This window comes from Lepidochelys olivacea, assembly GCF_965140295.1.
Source record: "Lepidochelys olivacea isolate rLepOli2 genome assembly, chromosome: 6".
Lineage (NCBI taxonomy): Eukaryota > Metazoa > Chordata > Testudines > Cheloniidae > Lepidochelys > Lepidochelys olivacea.
Window position 1 is genome coordinate 3,747,573 of NC_140416.1, and position 18,983 is coordinate 3,766,555.

Here is an 18,983-nt window from a genome sequence, read left to right on the forward strand (position 1 = left end):
CTCAGATTGCCATGAAATTTGGAATTTCTCATGGGGACAAAGGTTAGGTTTTGTGGTCCAAATTTGGGGTCACTTGAACAAAGGGTTCCTGACATACAGCCCCCCAGTTAACCAGCAAAATCACCAGTTCTTTTTTGTACACACCTGAAACTCAAAAAGTGGCTCTGAACCTCCCCAAACTGATCTCAGTCACTTGATGTTTATCTCCACTAGTGCACGGCACCCACTGCCCCTCTGGGGAAGAAGTATTCAAAAGATTATTAATCTTAGACGCTGGCTGCCTAGAATGGCACATGCCAAACTGCTGAGCCAAAGAGATTGAAATGAGCATCAAGATCTAGGTCTCTTTTGAAGCAAGAGGGTATTCATGTGGCTCAAGGTGACAGCAGGTTGCCATTGACCCGGAATTGGCCCTGTGGGTTTGATCCCTACTATTAGCTAACGTTCCTTGCATTCTGCAGTGGATTTTTGGATTTTTTTGCCCTGAGATCAAAATTTCCAGCTGAAGAGCTATATTTAAAAGTGCTCTAAAACCCACATGAATGCTTTGAATTTGTGTAAGAGGTATGGTCAAGGGAATCAACATTGATTAAACAGATGGTTGATGAAAGACAGTAAAGGAAAATGTAATTGTGTCTCCTGAACAATAGAACTGAGCGTGAACAATAGAAGCTGGGTTATACCATCAACTTCCTGAATGCAGAGTTAAGGTTTCCCAGTGTTGCTTCCTGCCCTTCCCAAACATGGAAAGTGGCTGCACTTAGGCCTCTGAAATCCATGAAATGCACAGTTAAGGCAAACACCCCCACAACCTTAACTCTGCCCTCTTTGAGCCATGCCCAGCACACCAGGAACACACACTGGCCCTTACAGATGCTACAGAGCGCTGGGCGCAGAGCACATGAGAACTACGGGGCCAGGCCCATCACCTTCCCTTTGCCAAGGCAAAACTCGGGTTTAGAGTCATAGATTCCCAGGCCAGAAGGGACTTCTGCAATCGTCTAGTCTGAGCTCCCATGTAGTACAGGCCAGAGAACAGCCCCAAATAATCCTTGCTGGAAGCAGAGCAGATCTTTTAGAAAACCAGCCAGTCCTGAGATAAAAATGGCCAGGGATGGAGAATCCACCATGGCCCGTGGTGAGCTGCTCCAAGGGTTAATTCCCCTCACGGTTAAACCTGACACCTTATTTCCAGTCTGAATGGGTGTAAACTCTGCTTCCAGCCACTGGATCTTGTCTGACCTTTGTCTGCTGTTTACGTCGGGCCCAGCGACCGGGAGGTGCCTGACCCCACCTCTGAACCGACTGCACACAACCCACCCAGACTAGTGCAGTGGTCCTGGCCCTTCACCCCTTGCCCCGAGGCGCCTCCGGAGACATTGCCTGCAGTCACCCCTCACTACACCCTGGAGGTTGAGTAGTGCTGGGCCCCAGAGCGCTGACAATCCCCATGGCAAGGAGACCCCTGTGCCCTGCTGCTGGTATAACCGACACAACTCGGTGCTGAAATGAGATAGGATCCATAACTCCAGGCTCCAGCGGCCCGCCACCCCCCACTCACCAGAGCAGCACATGGCGCTGGCTGAGCCGTGCCTCTCTGGGGCCCAGCAGGGCTCGGGGCGGGTGGGTGTTGGCCCAGGGCTCTCGGCTATGACTGAAGCTGATGCCCTGGTCTCCCCTGTACCTCCCTCTATGCCGTGAAGGTCGGTGATGCCTTCTCCAGCACTGCTGCCCACCAGGAGCTTGAGGAGATCGCCTCTGAGCCCACTGATGAGCACGTCTTCCGGGTGGACAATTTCGACGCCCTCCAGGGCATCCAGAACCAGCTGCAGGAGAAGATCTTTGCCATCGAAGGTACCAGAGCTGGGGGAGGGGCCGCACTGGCCCTGGGGCTCTAGAAATGGGTTTTCAAGGCGGATATGGGACGGGGAGCTGCTGGGAATCCAGAGCCCAAATAGGCCCCAAATATTCTCTCTTTCCCCATCCAACATATATCTACTGATCTATCTGCAGAAATGCCACTGATGTCTTTCTCATACGGGGGCCCCCGGGCAGGGGACTGGCTGGCTCAAGGGGCTGAGGAATGGGATACGGGGCCTTTTCTCTAGAGGCCCTGGATCCAATCCAGCCTCGTGGGTGGGGAGACGGGCTGTCTCAGGGAATGGGACATGGGGCCTTTACTGTCTATGATGATCTCTCCTGTGTCTGTCTGTCTGTGTCTCCCCCCAGGCACCCAGTCTCAGAGCGGCAGCTCCTTCCAGCTGGAGATGTCCCAGGAAGGATTCAGCTCCCTGCTGTCCCCTGTGAGTGACGCCTGGCCCCAGGGTGTGTCCCTGGAGCCCAGAGTCCTACGGGAGCAGTGCAGGGGGCACCCCCCCTCCCACTCAGGGCAGACACTAGGGGGCTCTATGCTGCAGCGAGTGGTGTGGGGGGCCCAGTAGGGGGTGCTCACTTCCCTGGCTATCAGCACTGACCCCAGTGTCCCAGCACGATGCTAGGGGGCGCTGTGCTGCAGGTGGTGGCCGTGTCTAGTAAATACACGCCGTGCTGTCTGTTCCCTGTAATCGATCCCCTTTGCCGTCCCTGTCGATTTAGGACGGACCTGTGCTGGGAGCGGTGGGAGCCTATGACTGGTCCGGTGGGATATTCCTGTACGGGAGCGGCGGGCAGCCGAGCTTCATCAACGTATCCAGAACCTCCACTGACATGAATGATGCTTACCTCGGTAAGAACAAACCCACCGAGCTTCCCTTACCTATTTAAACAGCCCCCGCGCCCCGCCCCAGAGGTGGCTGCATCTCAGTTCTGGGAAAGTTCTGTGCAGCACTGTTGTAGGGCTGTTTCCCATCTCACCTCCCCACGTCCCTCTCTTCCTTTGAGGTTATTCGTCTCAGGTCATCACAGCCAATGGGCAGAGCAGCTACGTGGTCGGGGCCCCTCGCTACCAACACACCGGCAAAGTCGTCGTGTTCTTCCGAGATACCAAGGGTGGGGAATGGACACGCAGATCAGAGGTGCTGGGAGAGCAGGTATGGGGAGCGTTACTGGTAATATGGAGTGTGGGTGTGAGAGAGAGAGGGCTGGAGGAAGCCTGTAAGATTTTGACATCGTGTAATATTTGTGTTTGGATTCACTTTCAGGAACGATTCAGTCAGAGAGCCTCAGGCAGGGGATAACCTTGACTGGTTTAGGGAATTGCACCGCAGCTGACATTCAGCCTCTCTCCAATATCCCACTGCTGTTACCTTCACTTACAGTCTAGACAGAACTCATAAGATGGATATCGATGGAGGCCCAGACCCTCCAAGGGACTTAGGCGTTGTGATGCTGCAGGGAGGCACCTACCCCTGCCAGTGATCCATGAATGGGGGGAAGATAGGCGCTCTTCCACCTAGCTCAAATATCAGCCCTCATCCAGTTGGCAGGCTCAGAGCCCCCACGATCTTCACAAACCAGCCGGAGGAGATGAGGGAGGGCCTCCCTTACAGCAAATTCATGGCCGTGAAAAACACGTCTTGTACTGTGAAATCTGGTCTCCTCTGTGAAATCTGGTCTTTTGTGTACTTTTACCCTATACTATAAAAGTATCCTATACTATAGGGTAAAAGTATACAAATGTAAACAACATTTCTCAAACTGGGATTCCCTACCTAAAGGGGGTCACAGTATTGCCACCCTTAATTCTCTGCTGCTGCTGGCTGCAGCGCTGCCTTCAGAGCCAGGCACCCGGCTAGCAGCCGCTGCTCTCCGGCCACCCAGCTCTGAAGGCAGCGCAGAAGTAAATGTGGCAATACTGTGGACCGCCCCCCCATAAAAGCCTTGCACCCCCCTTTTGGGTTGGGACCCCCAGTTTGAGAAATGCTGAGTCTTAAGGGCTTTGCATGTTTATATTTTGCCTTTTTAAATACATATTCATATTTTGTTAATACACAGTGAAATTTAAGATTTAAATATCTGAAACTGTGAAAGTCAAGATTTTTAAAATGCTGTGACCGTGAAATGTACAAAAATGGAGTGTGAATTTGGTAGGGCCCTACTTATAGCCTGGGGCTTAGAGTCCTCATCAGGTCACAGGCGACCACTGGTTCAAGTCCCCGCTTTGCCTGATGAGGAAGAAGGATTTAACCAGGGCTCTGCCACCTCTCAGGGAGTGCCCTGACCACTGGGCCTTATGGTGGTTGTGATTTGTACACGTTGTGCAGCCCAACTGATATTTAATTAGTCAATTAAAATGGAATAACTTTAACAGGCAAGACCGAGGGAGCCCGCAGCTCCGGGGTTAGGGCACTGACTTAAGAAATAGCAGACCCCTGTTCAAGTCCTTCTCCTCTGACCACATGTACCAGATGGTGCCCTACAGGTGGAGGAGTGTTTGTCTTCCCCCAGTTTGTGGATCCTGCTGGGGTGTGGTGGGAAATGGGCAACTGGCTGCCTAGAGTAAGACAGGAGTGCACATGCCCTGCCCTTGAGGCAGCAACATAAGGAGCTTCTACTGCAAAAACATAGGCACCAAGTCAGGTTAGGCACCTAAAGGGGTCAGCAGCAGCCATGCAGAGGTTTTGTGAATCTCAGTGCACCTAAGTCTGGGGGTTAGGCACATAAGTACCTTTGTGGATCTGGGCTAGAGAGACTCAGGCAAGGAAAATTACATTACTAGTGATAGCAGCAGTGTTCGAAAAGGATCACACTACACTAACGAAGTGAATTTCTCCAAGATCTAACTGCCTATACGTTCCAGCGGAACAGAACTTACAAGAGTGACTCAGTCAGTGAATAAACTTTACTCGGGCTAGAACAGCCGCTAGAAAGAACTGCACCACAACTAACATTCAGCGTCTCTCCGAGATCTAGCTGCCTCGTTGTGCAAGAACCCTTTCAGCAACAGCACCACCCGCTGTGCAGCGAGAGGGTGCGACTGGGGATGGAATGAGGATTGGGACTGAATCCTCAGCCCCAGAGGGTGAGAAGGGTCCCAGGGGGAGAAGAAGGAGGAGGTGACTAAATGAAAGGGGTGACTTATCTGCCTCTCCAGATTGGCTCATATTTTGGGGGTACACTGTGCGCTGTGGACCTCGACAGAGATGGGAACACGGACCTGGTTCTAATCGGAGCCCCCATGTACCATACACCTCTGAATGGAGGACGGGTCTATAACTGCCTGATTAACTGGCCGGTAAGAAAGAGGATGGAGCCAGGGGGAAGATGGCTGGCCTGGGGTTCTTCTTTGCCTGCACTGCCATGGGGTTGTGATGCTGGGACAATTAGCATGGCAGTAACAGGTGTGGTGCTCCAGGAAGTAGGATGGGGGGGAATCATTCAGGGAAGCTTTTCCCTGCCAGTCAGTTCTGGCCACGATGCCCCAGAGCGGTGCCAAGGAGCGCTTTGCTGCAGAGCAAGGGAAAGATGGTCAGTAGGGGCAGGGGTACTCTCTGCTGGAAGTCAGTGCTGATCCTTTCCCCATGTGTTTCCTTCGATGGGGCCTGCAGGGGATGACACTGATCTGCACCAAGACACTGCAGGGGCAGATGGGCCAGGCGTTCGGACGCTTTGGGGCCAGCATGTCCGAAATCGGGGACATCAGCGGGGACGGACAGACGGATGTGGCCATCGGGGCCCCCATGGAGAGCGACAATAGCGGGGCCTTGTACATCTTCCATGGGGAAAAGGGAGGCCTCAATCCCCAGTATAGACAGGTGAGCCCAGCTCCTGGGGGGAGGGGTCACCACAAAGACCCGAAGAGACATGATGGGGCCCCATAGCCCCCTAGTGCCTATTAGCCTGTAGCTGCTGCTTTCCCATCCCTCACCCTCCACTGCCCCCAAGTGCCCATTGTACAGTACAGCCACCCCTTTCCCACCCCTCACCCTCCACTGCCCCCTAGTGCCCATTGTACAGTACAGCCTCCCCTTTCCCACCCTTCACCCTCCGCTGCCCCCTAGTGCCCATTGTACAGTACAGCCACCTCTTTCCCACCCCTCACTCTCCGCTAACCCCGAGTGCCCATTATACAGAACAGCCGCCCCTTTCCCACCCCTCACCCTCCGCTGCCCCCTAGTGCCCATTGTACAGTACAGCCACCCCTTTCCCACCCCTCACTCTCCGCTAACCCCGAGTGCCCATTGTACAGAACAGCCGCCCCTTTCCCACCCCTCACCCTCCACTGCCCCCTAGTGCCCATTGTACAGTACAGCCACCCCTTTCCCACCCCTCACTCTCCGCTAACCCCGAGTGCCCATTATACAGAACAGCCGCCCCTTTCCCACCCCTCACCCTACGCTGCCCCCTAGTGCCCATTGTACAGTACAGCCACCCCTTTCCCACCCCTCACCCTCTGCTGCCTCCTAGTGCCCATTGTACAGTACAGCCGCCCCTTTCCTACCTCTCACCCTCTGCTGCCCCCTAGTGCCCATTGTACAGAACAGCCGCCCCTTTCCCACCCCTCACCCTCTGCTGCCTCCTAGTGCCCATTGTACAGTACAGCCGCCCCTTTCCCACCCCTCACTCTCCGCTGCCCCCTAGTGCCCATTGTACAGAACAGCCGCCCCTTTCCCTCCACTGCCCCGAGTGCCCATTGTACAGTACAGCCACCCCTTTCCCACCCCTCACTCTCCGCTAACCCCGAGTGCCCATTATACAGAACAGCCGCCCCTTTCCCACCCCTCACCCTACGCTGCCCCCTAGTGCCCATTGTACAGTACAGCCACCCCCTTCCCACCCCTCACCCTCTGCTGCCTCCTAGTGCCCATTGTACAGTACAGCCGCCCCTTTCCTACCTCTCACCCTCCGCTGCCCCCTAGTGCCCATTGTACAGAACAGCCGCCCCTTTCCCACCCCTCACCCTCTGCTGCCTCCTAGTGCCCATTGTACAGTACAGCCGCCCCTTTCCTACCTCTCACCCTCTGCTGCCCCCTAGTGCCCATTGTACAGAACAGCCGCCCCTTCCCCACCCCTCACCCTCTGCTGCCTCCTAGTGCCCATTGTACAGTACAGCCGCCCCTTTCCCACCCCTCACCCTCCGCTGCCCCCTAGTGCCCATTGTACAGAACAGCCGCCCCTTTCCCACCCCTCACTCTCCGCTGCCCCCTAGTGCCCATTGTACAGAACAGCCGCCCCTTCCCCATCCCTCACCCTCTGCTGCCCCCTAGTGCCCATTATACAGAACAGCCGCCCCTTCCCCACCCCTTACTGCTCTCTCTGCCCCACAGCGCATAGAGGGGTCACAGTTTCCCAGCAGGCTGCACTACTTTGGCCAGGCCGCCAGTGGCGGGACAGACCTGACGGGGGACGGACTGCCAGACATCGCGGTGGGGGCACAAGGGCAGGTCCTGCTGCTGAGGTGAGTTACTCTGTGTCGTTGCGCTGCTCCACATGGCAGTCACAGACAGCACCAGTGCATGTGTGTGTGTGTGTGTGTGACTGCTGCCCCCTGCTGGAGAATGGCACAATGACAGCTCTGCTGCTCCCTTCTCTGCCCCCCAGCATCTCCTCTAGCAGAGCTGCGTGTCCATATCCCATCTCCCTGGGGTGCTGTGAGCACATCCAGGCTGGGTGGGAGGATCAGGGGAGGGAAGGGGCCTGGCCCCATTGCAGGGAGCAGCTGGGTGATGATTCTGTTCCTCCCATGGCAGGTCCCGGCCGGTGCTCAGAGTCAGGGTCTCCATCAGCTTCCAGCCCCCCATGATCCCAACCTCGGCCTTCGCCTGCCAGGAGCAAGAGCAGCTTGACACGGAGGCCAGCAGGGCAAATATCTGCTTCACCGTCACTAAGGGCACCAGGGACAGCCTAGGTCAGACCAAACCCACCCCCCGCTCCCCTCCCCGCTAAGAGAGACAGTCTCCTGCCCTGGGGTTGGATTGGAAACAGCGCCCTCTAGGGGGGAAAGGCCCGATGTCTCATTCCCCACCCCCTGAGCCAGCCAGTGCCCCATGCTGGAATTGGATTGGAGCCAGTGCCCCCTAGAGGGGAAAAGCCCCATATTCCATTCCCACCTCCTGAGCCAGCCAGTCCCTGCCCTGGGGCCAGATTGGAGCTGGTGCCAAGGCCCCCTGTTCTGTGTTCCATTAACGATCCTGCTCTCACGTCTCTCTGACCCTTATTTCTCCTCTGTGATAGGCAACGGGATCTCCAGCACCATCCAGTACAGCCTGTCCTTGGACCCCGGGAGGACGAAGATCCGAGCCGCCTTCGACTCCACCGGCCCCATCCTGAGCAGGGAACTGCGGCTCGGCATTGAGACGAAATGTGATCCGTATAAGATAAAGCTACCTGTGAGCACAGGGGACCCAGCTCCTTCCCCTCCCGCTGTGTCTGCCCCTCCAACCCTGTCCCTTGCTCCCAAATCACCCAGAGAACAAACCTCTCTATGGATCCCACCTTTCCTCATGGGTCCCTACGTGTCTGTCTCTCCAGCTCTGCCCTGAGGACACCCTGACCCCCATCACCCTACGCCTCAACTACACCCTGACGGGGGAACCCATCACTGCCGCCAGCCGCCTCAGACCCATCCTGAGTGAGGACTCCACGCGGGTGTCTGCAGGCTCGGTAAGGCTGCCGGGGCCAGGCAAAGGGGTTTGTGATGGTCTGCAGAGGTTTTAGTGGGTGTGCTTTTGGTTACAGCACCGGTGCAGACTGTAGCAATGCTTGGTGTTAATGTGTGCGATTGTCGTGCGGGCGAGTGTTTGAGGGTTTAGGGGTTGTGCCGTTGGTGACATTGTTGATTCAGACTGCGGTGAGCTTGGTGAGGTTATCGTCTGAGGTTGGAGCGATTGTGTTGGTGACATTGGTTTAGATTAGACCGTACTGGTCTTGATGGCAGTGTGAGGTGAGGTTATAGTGGTTTTGTTGGTGTTGACATTGCTGGTTCAGACTATACTGACCTTGGTGACTGTCTGAGGCACGGTGGGAGTGACTGTGTTGTAGATGCTGACATTGGTACAGAATATATTGGTGGTGGTGGGGAGATCAGTGGTGTTGGTGACCATGTTGGTTGAGGATGTTGTGGCTGTGTTGTAAGTTACATGTTGGGACTGTACTGGTAGGTGGTTGCAGTTTAGACTGTGATGTTGGCGGAAGTGTAGTCTTAGGTAGAGTGGGTGAGTTGTTGTGACAGTGTTGGTTCAGATTGTATTGATACTGATTGTGGTTGTGGTTGAGACTATAGAGGTTTTGGTTGCGATGGCAGTGTCTGCATTGTTGGTAACGGTGTTGTTTCAGATTACATTTTTCGTGGTGGCTGATGAGATTGTAACGGTGTTGGTTACAGTGTTGGCTGAGATGGTAGTGGTTATGATGCTGGTCACGGTGTTGGTTAACACTTTATTGATTGTGGTGGTGATGGCAGAGTTGGTCGTGTGGTTCATAGTGTTGGCAGAGGTGGCGGCAGCGGCAATGCTGGTGAAACTGTCAAATCAGTATTGGGGCTGGCGGTTGTTGAGGCTGAGAATGCAGTGGTGGTGGGGACAGTGTTGCGGGAGGTTATTGCGGGTGTGTTCGTGGTGACGGTGTTAGTTCACACTGCACTGGTAGTGGTGGTGACAATTGAGATTGGAGGATGAGTGACAATGTTGACTGAGTTTCACTCCAATTCCCTCGCACCCACCCTGCTCCCTGCTTTCTCCCCGCAACCCCTTCCTGGATCTCTCTCTAGCTCCCGTTTGAGAAGGACTGTGGCAGTGACAAAGTCTGCACTGATGAACTACAAATTTCCTTCAATTTCTCAGGGTAAGAGAATTTCTTCACCCACTCTGCTTCCTCCCCCACACTCCATGGTGAGGCCTGTCTACTCCATCAGGCCTCAGACCATGCCACATTTCCATATGGCTTCTGAGTGGGAACCATTATAGGAAGCTCACAGAGCTGTTAGGGCACTGCCCTGAGGAAGCTCACCCCTTTCTCTCCCCCTTAGCTTGAGCACCCTGGTGGTGGGGGTCATCCCCGAACTCAACATCACCGTCTCCATCCAGAACCGCGGGGAGAATTCCTACAGCACCATGGTGCGGTTCTTCTACCCGGCCACGCTGTCCTACCGCCGGGTCCTGCTGCTCCAGGTACCACCCAATCCTCCCAAACACTGCAGGCATGGGGGGCAGGACACAGGGGATGGATGTGAGAGATCAGCTGGTGCAGAAAGCAGGCAGGGGCTCAGTAGGGGCCGCTGTGCTGCAGGGGGCAGGCAGGGGGCTCAGCAGGGGGCGCTGTGCTGCAGGGTGTGGGCGGGGGGCTCAGCAGGGGGCGCTGTGCTGCAGGGGGCAGGGGGCTCAGTAGGGGCCGCTGTGCTGCAGGGAGCAGGCAGGGGGCTCAGCAGGGGGCGCTGTGCTGCAGGGGGCAGGGGGCTCAGTAGGGGCCGCTGTGCTGCAGGGGGCAGGCAGGGGGCTCAGCAGGGGGCGCTATGCTGCAGGGCATGGGCGGGGGGCTCTGCAGGGGGCGCTGTGCTGCAGGGGGCAGGGGGCTCAGCAGGGGGCGCTGTGCTGCAGGGGGCAGGCAGGGGGCTCAGCAGGGGGTGCTGTGCTGCAGGGGGCAGGCAGGGGGCTCAGTAGGGGGCGCTGTGCTGCAGGGCATGGGCGGGGGGCTCTGCAGGGGGCGCTGTGCTGCAGGGGGCAGGGGGCGCTGGGCTGCAGGGGGCAGGCAGGGGGCTCAGCAGGGGGTGCTGTGCTGCAGGGCGTGGGCGGGGGGCTCTGCAGGGGGCGCTGTGCTGCAGGGGGCAGGGGGCTCAGCAGGGGGCGCTGGGCTGCAGGGGGCAGGCAGGGGGCTCAGCAGGGGGTGCTGTGCTGCAGGGCGTGGGCGGGGGGCTCTGCAGGGGGCGCTGTGCTGCAGGGGGCAGGTGGGGGCTCGGCAGGGGGCTCTGTGGGCCACATCTCTCACTGGCTGGTCTCCCGTGCTCAGTCTAACAGGAGGGCCGTGGCCGTTAAGTGCAGCTCGGCCGTGGGCTCCGAGGAGCAGACTCAGAGAAACAGCACCTGCCACATCAACCACCCCATCTTCTGGAGCGGGGCTGAGGTAGGGATGGGCCCTGGCCTGTGGACTCCCCAGGGGTGAGCCCAGCTGAGAGCAGAGAGGGGCAGTTCCCTGGGGTCAGCCCAGCCCGTGACAAGCGATGTGCTGGGGAAAGCTCCCTGGAGAGCCCGCGAGTCAGTGCAAACAGAGCCCTGAGGTCACTCCGGGGCTGGGGTCAGGCCCTGCTGGGGCTGCAAACCAAGGGCCAGACTTGGGGGGCTGGAAATCAGGCTTCACTGGGGGAGAAAATAATGAGGGGAGGGGCTGTTCCCTCCCACATTTGGGGTCCTTAAAAGAAGCGACTCGGGGTGGGGGGGGGAGGGAGGCGACCGTGGCTCAGTAAAAGACAAGGGAAAGGGAAGGAGCCAGCATCATTGTCATGGCTGCCCCCAAACCCGTCCCCTCGGACCCAGCGTGACACCACTGGGCCTTTCGTCATCCTGATCCTGAGAGGTGTCCTGATCCGACTGGGCCAGGCCCAGGGAGAGGGACCCACTTGCCCCTGCCCCCGGCGAGATCCAGACACCACCTGGGATGGGCGACTTTGTCTCCCCACCCCTGCCCCATGGGCTCCTTCCCTTCCCCGCCTTCTTTCTTCTCTTCTCGCTCCCCTCCGTCTCAGGAGCGTCTGGCTGAGCCGGCCACGCCTGTGTGTGGTGCTCGCTGCCGGGAGCCGGGGCTCAGGACGGCGGCGAAATCCAGCGCCCGCACCAGCCCGAGGCTGGCCCCGCTTGCCAGCTCTCGGAGCGGCTGCTCCGGGGTCTCTCCAGCAGGGAGGCTGCCGGCGAGGGGCAGCAGGGGCCGCAGAAGGGGCATTTTCTCCCTGCGCTGCTCTTTGCTCTCCCCACTTGTGCCTCTGCCCGGTGTTGTCCACCGGGAACCGGGGCTGGACTTTAACCCCCGCGCCCAGGCCGGCTCCAGCCCCTCCACTAACCTCCTCTCCTCCCCCAGCGGCCAGGGATTGCGTCCAGAGCCGCTCAGACGACGGGGGGAGGATAAAACACTCTCTCCAGGCGCCGGGCAGGGGGAGGATAAAAGTCTTGCTGAACACGTTACAGTGCCAAGGCCTTAGCTGATTTCTTCTGCGACTGTGAGACAAGGACGGTGAATGGGGTGTGGCCACGGCACGGAGCCGGCTGAGGTCTCTGGATCCCAAACCGGGTTAATGCTGTCTGGCAGGGACAGGGTCATGTTGACACTTTTGCCTCTCTGGGCCCATTTATACCATCTAAGTTGATACAACAGACCCCCTGATCCCCTGTGCCTCCCCCACCCCGCAGTCTCTGGCAGTTCCCCAGGCCCTGAGCCCAGCAGCTCTCAACCCCTGTGTGTTTTCCAGGCCGTCTTCGTGGCTACCTTCGATGTCTCCTCTGAGGCCGACCTGGGGGACAGGCTGCAGATCACGGCCAATGCCAGCAGGTGAGGGGGCCGTGCAGGGCCAGGGGGCGGGGTGGGGGCAATGGGAGAGGGCCATACAGGCAACAGGGCAGGGCAGAGGCCGGATTTTAGCATTGAGAAGGAAGAAAACAAAGTAAGAAAGGATACAGCCATGGGTAGGAGAATGGATATAAGGAGGCAGGGCAGTGTGGATACCAGTCTAATAGGTCATACTGGCTGTAGAATGACCGTGCCTAATCGGGTACAGAATGTGAGCGAGGCCAAACAGCAAAAATTAAGATGTTTGTACACCAGTGCGAGGAGCCTAGGTAACAAAATGGAGGAACTAGAGTTACTGGTGCAGGAAGTGAAACCAGATAAAGGGATAACAGAAACAGGGTGGAATAGGAGTCATGACTGGACTACAGGTATTGAAGGGTATGTGCTGTTTAGGAAAGACCGAAATAAAGGCAAAGGTGGTGGAGTAGCATTGTCTATCAATGATGAGGTAGAACGTAAAGAAATAAGAAGCGATGAAATGGATAAGACAGAGTCTGTCTGGGCAAAAATCACATTGGGAAGAAAACTACTAGATCCTCCCCTGGGATAGTGCTTGGGGTGTGCTAGAGACCGCCGGGATCTAATTTGGATATGGATAGAGCCCTCTTTAATGTTTTTAATGAAGTAAATACAAATGGAAACTGCGTGATCATGGGAGACTTTAACTTCCTAGATATAGACTGGAGGACGAGTGCTAGTAATAAAAATAGGGCTCAGATTTTCCTAGATGCGATAGCTGATGGATTCCTTCAGCAAGTAGTTGCTGAACCGACTAGAGGGGATGCCATTTTAGATTTGGTTTTGGTGAATAGTGAGGACCTCATAGAAGAAATGGTTGTAGGGGATAATCTTGGTTCAAGTGATCATGAGCTAATTCAGGTCAAACTGAACGGAAGGATTAACAAAAATAAATCTGCAACTAGGGTTTTTGATTTCAAAAGGGCTGACTTTCAAAAATTAAGGAAATTAGTTAGGGAAGTGGATTGGACTGAAGAATTTATGGATCTAAAGGTAGAGGAGGCCTGGGATTATTTAAAATCAAAGCTGCAGAAGCTATCGGAAGCCTGCATCCCAAGAAAGGGGAACAAATTCATTGGCAGGAGTTGTAGACCAAGCTGGATGAGCAAGCATCTCAGAGAGGTGATTAAGAAAAAGCAGAAAGCATACAGGAAGTGGAAGATGGGAGGGATCAGCAAGGAAAGCTACCTTATTGAGGTCAGAACATGTAGGGATAAAGTGAGACAGGCTAAAAGTCAAGTAGAGTTGGACCTTGCAAAGGGAATTAAAATCAATAGTAAAAGGTTCTGTCGCCATATAAATAAGAAAAAAACAAAGAAAGAAGAAGGGGGACTGCTAAACACTGAGAATGGAGTGGAGGTCAAGGATAATCTAGGCATGGCCCAATATCTAAACAAATACTTTGCCTCAGTCTTTAATAAGACTAAAGAGGATCTTAGGGATAATGGTAGCATGACAAATGGGAATGAGGATATGGAGGTAGATATTACCATATCTGAGGTAGAAGCGAAACTCAAACAGCTTACTGGGACTAAATCGGGGGGCCCAGATAATCTTCATCCAAGAATATTAAAGGAATTGGCACATGGAATTGCAAGCCCATTAGCAAGAATTTTTAATGAATCTGTAAACTCAGGGGTTGTACTATATGATTGGAGAATTGCTAACATAGTTCCTATTTTTAAGAAAGGGAAAAAAGTGATCCGGGTAATTATAGGCCTGTTAGTTTGACATCTGTAGTATGCAAGGTCTTGGAAAAAATTTTGAAGGAGAAGGTAGTTAAGGACATTGAGGTCAATGGTAAATGGGACAAAATACAACATGGTTTTACAAAAGGTAGATCGTGCCAAACCAACCCGATCTCCTTCTTTGAGAAAGTAACAAATTTTTTAGACAAAGGAAACGCAGTGGATCTAATTTACCTCGATTTCAGTAAGGCATTTGATATCATGCCACAGGGGGAATTATTAGTTAAATTGGATAAGATGGGGATCAATAGGAAAATTGAAAGGTGGATAAGGAATTGGTTAAAGGGGAGACTACAACGGGTCCTCCTGAAAGGTGAACTGTCAGGCTGGAGGGAGGTTACCAGTGGAGTTCCTCAAGGATCGGTTTTGGGACCAATCTTATTTAATCTTTTTATTACTGACCTCAGCACAAAAAGTGGGAGTGTGCTAATAAAGTTTGCGGATGATACAAAGCTAGGAGGTATTGCCAATTTAGAGAAGGACTGGGATATCCTACAGGAGGATCTGGATGACCTTGTAAATTGGAGTAATAGTAATAGGATGAAATTTAACAGTGAGAAGTGTAAGGTCATGCATTTAGGGATTAATAACAAGAATTTTAGTTATAAGCTAGGGACGCATCAATTAGAAGTAACGGAGGAGGAAAAGGACCTTGGAGTATTGGTTGATCATAGGATGACTATGAGCCGCCAATGTCATAAGGCTATTAAAAAAGCTAATGCGGTCTTGGAATGCATCAGGAGAGGTATTTCCAGTAGGGATAAGGAGGTTTTAGTACCATTATACAAGGCACTGGTGAGACCTCACCTGGAATAGTGTGTGCAGTTCTGGTCTCCCATGTTTAAGAAGGATGAATTCAAACTGGAACAGGTACAGAGAAGGGTTACTGGGATGATCCGAGGAATGGAAAACTTGTCTTATGAAAGGAGACTCAGGGAGCTTGGCTTGTTTAGCCTAACTAAAAGAAGGTTGAGGGGAGATATGATTGCTCTCTATAAATATATCAGAGGGATAAGTACTGGAGAGGGAGAGGAATTATTTAAGCTCAGTACCAATGTGGATACAAGAACAAATGGATATAAACTGGCCACTAGGAAGTTTAGACTTGAAATTAGACGAAGGTTTCTAACCATCAGAGGAGTGAAGTTTTGGAATAGCCTTCCAAGGGAAGCAGTGGGGCCAAAGATCTATCTGGCTTTAAGATTAAACTCGATAAGTTTATGGAGGAGATGGTATGATGGGATAACATGGTTTTGGTAATTAAATATTCATGGTAAATAGGCCCAATGGCCTGTGATGGGATATTATATGGGGTGGGATTCGAGTTACCCAGGAAAGAATTTTCTGTAGTATCTGGCTGATGAATCTTGCCCATATGCTCAGGGTTTAGCTGATCGCCATATTTGGGGTCGGGAAGGAATTTTCCTCCAGGGCAGATTTGAAGAGGCCCTGGAGGTTTTTCGCCTTCCTCTGTAGCATGGGGCATGGGTCACTTGCTGGAGGATTCTCTGCTCCTTGAAGTCTTTAAACTACGATTTGAGGACTTCAGTAGCTCAGATATAGGTGTGAGGTTTTTTGCAGGAGTGGTGGGTGAAATTCTGTGGCTTGCGTTGTGCAGGAGGTCAGACTAGATGATCATAATGGTCCCTTCTGACCTAAATATCTATGAATCTATGAATCCGTGATGCAGCCTCCCTGCACAGTTATCTGCCTGCATCTCCTCACGTCTCTCCCCTTTGCCCTCCACTCCCCCCAGTGACAATGGCGGCCCCATCACCGAGCGCATGAATCACCGGGCAGAGCTGCCGGTCAAGTACGGCATCTTCGTCATCCTCAACAGGTAGGTCCGTGCGGAGACAGAGGGGAGAGCGCCCCCTGCTGGGCCCCCTGTTCTTTGCAACACAGCGCCCCCTAGCGCTGCACGGGGTCATAGGCGCCAGTGCTGATTGCAAGAGGAGAGCGCCCCCTATTGAGGCCTTCCCTGTAGCACAGCGCCCCCTTCTGGACATGACACCCCACCGCCACTCTCCAGCCCCATCCAGCACACTCCCGTCTCTCTCCTTCCTTCCGTCCTTTTCCTCCCCCAGCCTCGAGGAGTCGACCAAGTACGTCAACTTCTCCGCCAAGGAGGCAGGGACAAGTGTGCAAGTGACACATGGGTACGAGGTGAGGCCGGCGGCACAGAGTGCGAGGGGGAGATGGGGCAAGAGGGAGGGAGTGGAAGTGGTTTAATGGGATCTAGTAGGTTAGAGCACGGAGGGGTGGGGGTGGGCAGGGAGCCAGGACTCCTGGGTTCTATCCCCAGCTCTGGCAGGGGAGTGGGGTCTGAGGGTCAGAGCGGGGGCTGGGGATCAGAGCTCCTGGGTTCTCTTCCTGCAGTGCCCTGTAGCGAGTCTGTTTCTTTCAGGTCAAGAACCTGCGGCAGCGAAGCGTCCCCATCTCGGTCACGTTCCAGTTCCCCGTGGAGCTGAGCGGGGTCCGGGTGTGGGACGCCTCTGAGGTCGTCCCCTCCAAGGTACCTGCCTCTCCCTGCCCTTGTGTGTGTGAGATGGGCCCAGTGACACCTGCTTGGCCCTACAGCGCCCCCTGCTGGGACAGGCTGCTTACGGGGGAAACACACCCTGTCCCCACCCCCTAAACCAGCCAGTCTCCTGTCCTAGGGCCGGATTAGAGCCAGTGCCCCATGAGGGGAAAGGCCCCGGGTCCCCTTCCTGCCCCCGTTAACACCGTGTCTCTCTCCCTCCCCAGCCCCAGCTGGCTCAGTGCACCAGTGAGGCTGACACGCCCGGTTCGAAGGACTTTGTGAAGCAGATGAGCGAGCGCCCCCTGCTGGTGAGTACAGGCTGGCGCGGGTCCCAGCAGCCCCTTCCCCTCCGCACTAACACAGACAGCGAGTGGGGGGGCTGAGCTGGGGGAGCGACCCCTGCTATAAACAGACCCAGACCCTCATGGCCATGCTGAGCCCCTGCATGCCCCCTGCCTCACCCGGCGATATCCTTCTGCACCCAGGACTGCTCTGTGGCCACCTGTAAGAAGATCCGGTGCAGAATCGCCTCCCTGGAAATGCAGCAGCCGCTGGAGTTTATGATCAAAGGGAACGTCAGCTTCCAGTGGGTCTCCCAGGTATGAGAGCTTCCTCTGCCTCCTGGCACGAGATGAGGGATCCCCCTACCCCCTGTGTAAACAACTCCTCTTCCCCTCCCCAGAGGTGGCTGCATCTCAGTGCCGGGCAAGGGATTGCCCCTGTGTGAATGGCCTGTAAATTGCTCTGGGTCCCTCTGGGTTGTTGCTCCGGCCTGGTTTGTGCCATTTCTGGTCAGGGACGGTGAATTTCTCTGTTCCAGACTCAGCAGCAGAAAGTGAGTCTGGTGAGCGAGGCCCAGATTGAATACGAGGAGAGGAAATACACCCAGAAGGACGGATTCATCCAGCGCCAGGTACCAGAGTGACTGTGCCCGGGATAGAGAGAGCATCGGGTAGTGGTTAGAGCTGGGAGCCAGGACTCCTGGGTCCTGTCCCTGCTCTGGATTGAAGTGGGGTCTGGGGATTTAGAGCAGGGGCAGGTGATGGTGCCAGGACTCCTGGGTCCCCATCTCACAGCTCCTCTCCCGCAGGTGCAGACGGTGGTGGAGCACTCTGAGGTCTATAACTACCTGCCCATCATCGTGGGCAGCAGCGTGGGGGGCCTGGTCCTGCTGGCTCTCATCACTGCAGCCCTCTACAAGGTGAGGGGGGTAGGGCTTGGACCCCTCCCACACAGCTCATCACCCTGGGGGTGGGGCCTGTGACTCTCCCAGCTGGTGGGGAAGGGGAGAGGGTATTTACTTTGGGGGCTCCCACACCCCAACCCCCCACCAGGCATGAGTCCACCTGTTTCCGGCTGGCTGGCTCTCACCTTCTCTCCCCTCTGTCTCCTTCCAGTTTGGCTTCTTCAAGCGCCAGTACAAGCAGAGGATGGAGGGTGATGGGGCCGAGCCGGCCCAGAGCGGTGCCTCCCCTCCCCCCGGTGCCCCCAAACAATAGCTCCACCCACATCACCCCCCATGGGCTGCTCCAGATCCACACACCAAACTGACAAGCAGGACTTGGAACAAACCTTCAGAGCATCCATGGGGGGCTGGGAGCCAGGACTCCTGAGTTCTATCCCCAATGGTGGGACGGGAGTGGGGTCTAGTGGGTTAGAGCAGGGGGGCTGGAGCCAGGACTCCTGGGTTCTCTCCCAGAAGTGGGAGGGGAGTGGGGTCTAGTGCATTAGAGCGGGAGGGGCTGAGTCTCTCTGCACCTCAGTTTCCCCACTTGTAACGTGGGGAGAATTATCCTGCCATTTTCTATTTATACTGTGAGCTATTTGGCGCACGGCTTGACTCTCACTGTGAAGATGGCACTCCCAGAGTAATGGGGTGCCTTGATCTCAGCTGGACTCCTTGTGGCACCGGGGCCCCCATCTCATTCAGGGTCTCGAGGTGCTATTGGATAACGTCCAATAAAGCCAAGCTCTCGGAGTCATTCGCCTGCCTTGCCTGATATCTCAGGTCGTTTCAAACCATCCCCAAATCCAACGGGTGCGTTTGTGGACGGGAAAGGGGAATGTGGTGTGGCTCCAGGCCAGGCTTCCAGGCCACGCAAAGGGACGAAATCACTCGCACCACGTATTGTCATGGAGCTCTCTGCTCGCAGCTCGACGGCACCTCCTCGTGGCCACTCTGGGGATTAACTCTGCCCGGCCGATGCCCCTTCCAGTGGTTGCATCCCATCACTCTCTGGCACTCTCAGTCTGTGGCCCTGCTC

General features: G+C 55.3%; 1 protein-coding gene across 2 annotated transcripts in view; it reads left to right on the forward strand.

Moving 5' to 3' along the window:
• The window catches only part of LOC311522658 (integrin alpha-D-like), a 48,667-nt gene extending 29,970 nt beyond the window's left edge, over positions 1-18,697 (forward strand). For both annotated transcript variants that reach the window (XM_084632116.1, XM_084632117.1), the window contains 22 exons: positions 1,704-1,854; positions 2,230-2,303; positions 2,596-2,725; positions 2,881-3,029; positions 5,033-5,173; positions 5,487-5,693; positions 7,206-7,336; positions 7,629-7,786; positions 8,113-8,267; positions 8,410-8,541; positions 9,647-9,720; positions 9,905-10,046; positions 10,882-10,995; positions 12,332-12,411; positions 15,952-16,035; positions 16,283-16,361; positions 16,603-16,710; positions 16,944-17,027; positions 17,205-17,318; positions 17,540-17,632; positions 17,810-17,920; positions 18,117-18,697. In XM_084632116.1, coding sequence (XP_084488242.1) covers positions 1,704-1,854; positions 2,230-2,303; positions 2,596-2,725; positions 2,881-3,029; positions 5,033-5,173; positions 5,487-5,693; positions 7,206-7,336; positions 7,629-7,786; positions 8,113-8,267; positions 8,410-8,541; positions 9,647-9,720; positions 9,905-10,046; positions 10,882-10,995; positions 12,332-12,411; positions 15,952-16,035; positions 16,283-16,361; positions 16,603-16,710; positions 16,944-17,027; positions 17,205-17,318; positions 17,540-17,632; positions 17,810-17,920; positions 18,117-18,218 — 2,613 coding nt within the window. In that variant the 3' untranslated portion in view covers positions 18,219-18,697. The remainder of the gene's footprint in view (positions 1-1,703; positions 1,855-2,229; positions 2,304-2,595; positions 2,726-2,880; positions 3,030-5,032; positions 5,174-5,486; positions 5,694-7,205; positions 7,337-7,628; positions 7,787-8,112; positions 8,268-8,409; positions 8,542-9,646; positions 9,721-9,904; positions 10,047-10,881; positions 10,996-12,331; positions 12,412-15,951; positions 16,036-16,282; positions 16,362-16,602; positions 16,711-16,943; positions 17,028-17,204; positions 17,319-17,539; positions 17,633-17,809; positions 17,921-18,116) is intronic.
• The last annotated feature ends 286 nt before the right edge of the window (positions 18,698-18,983 follow it).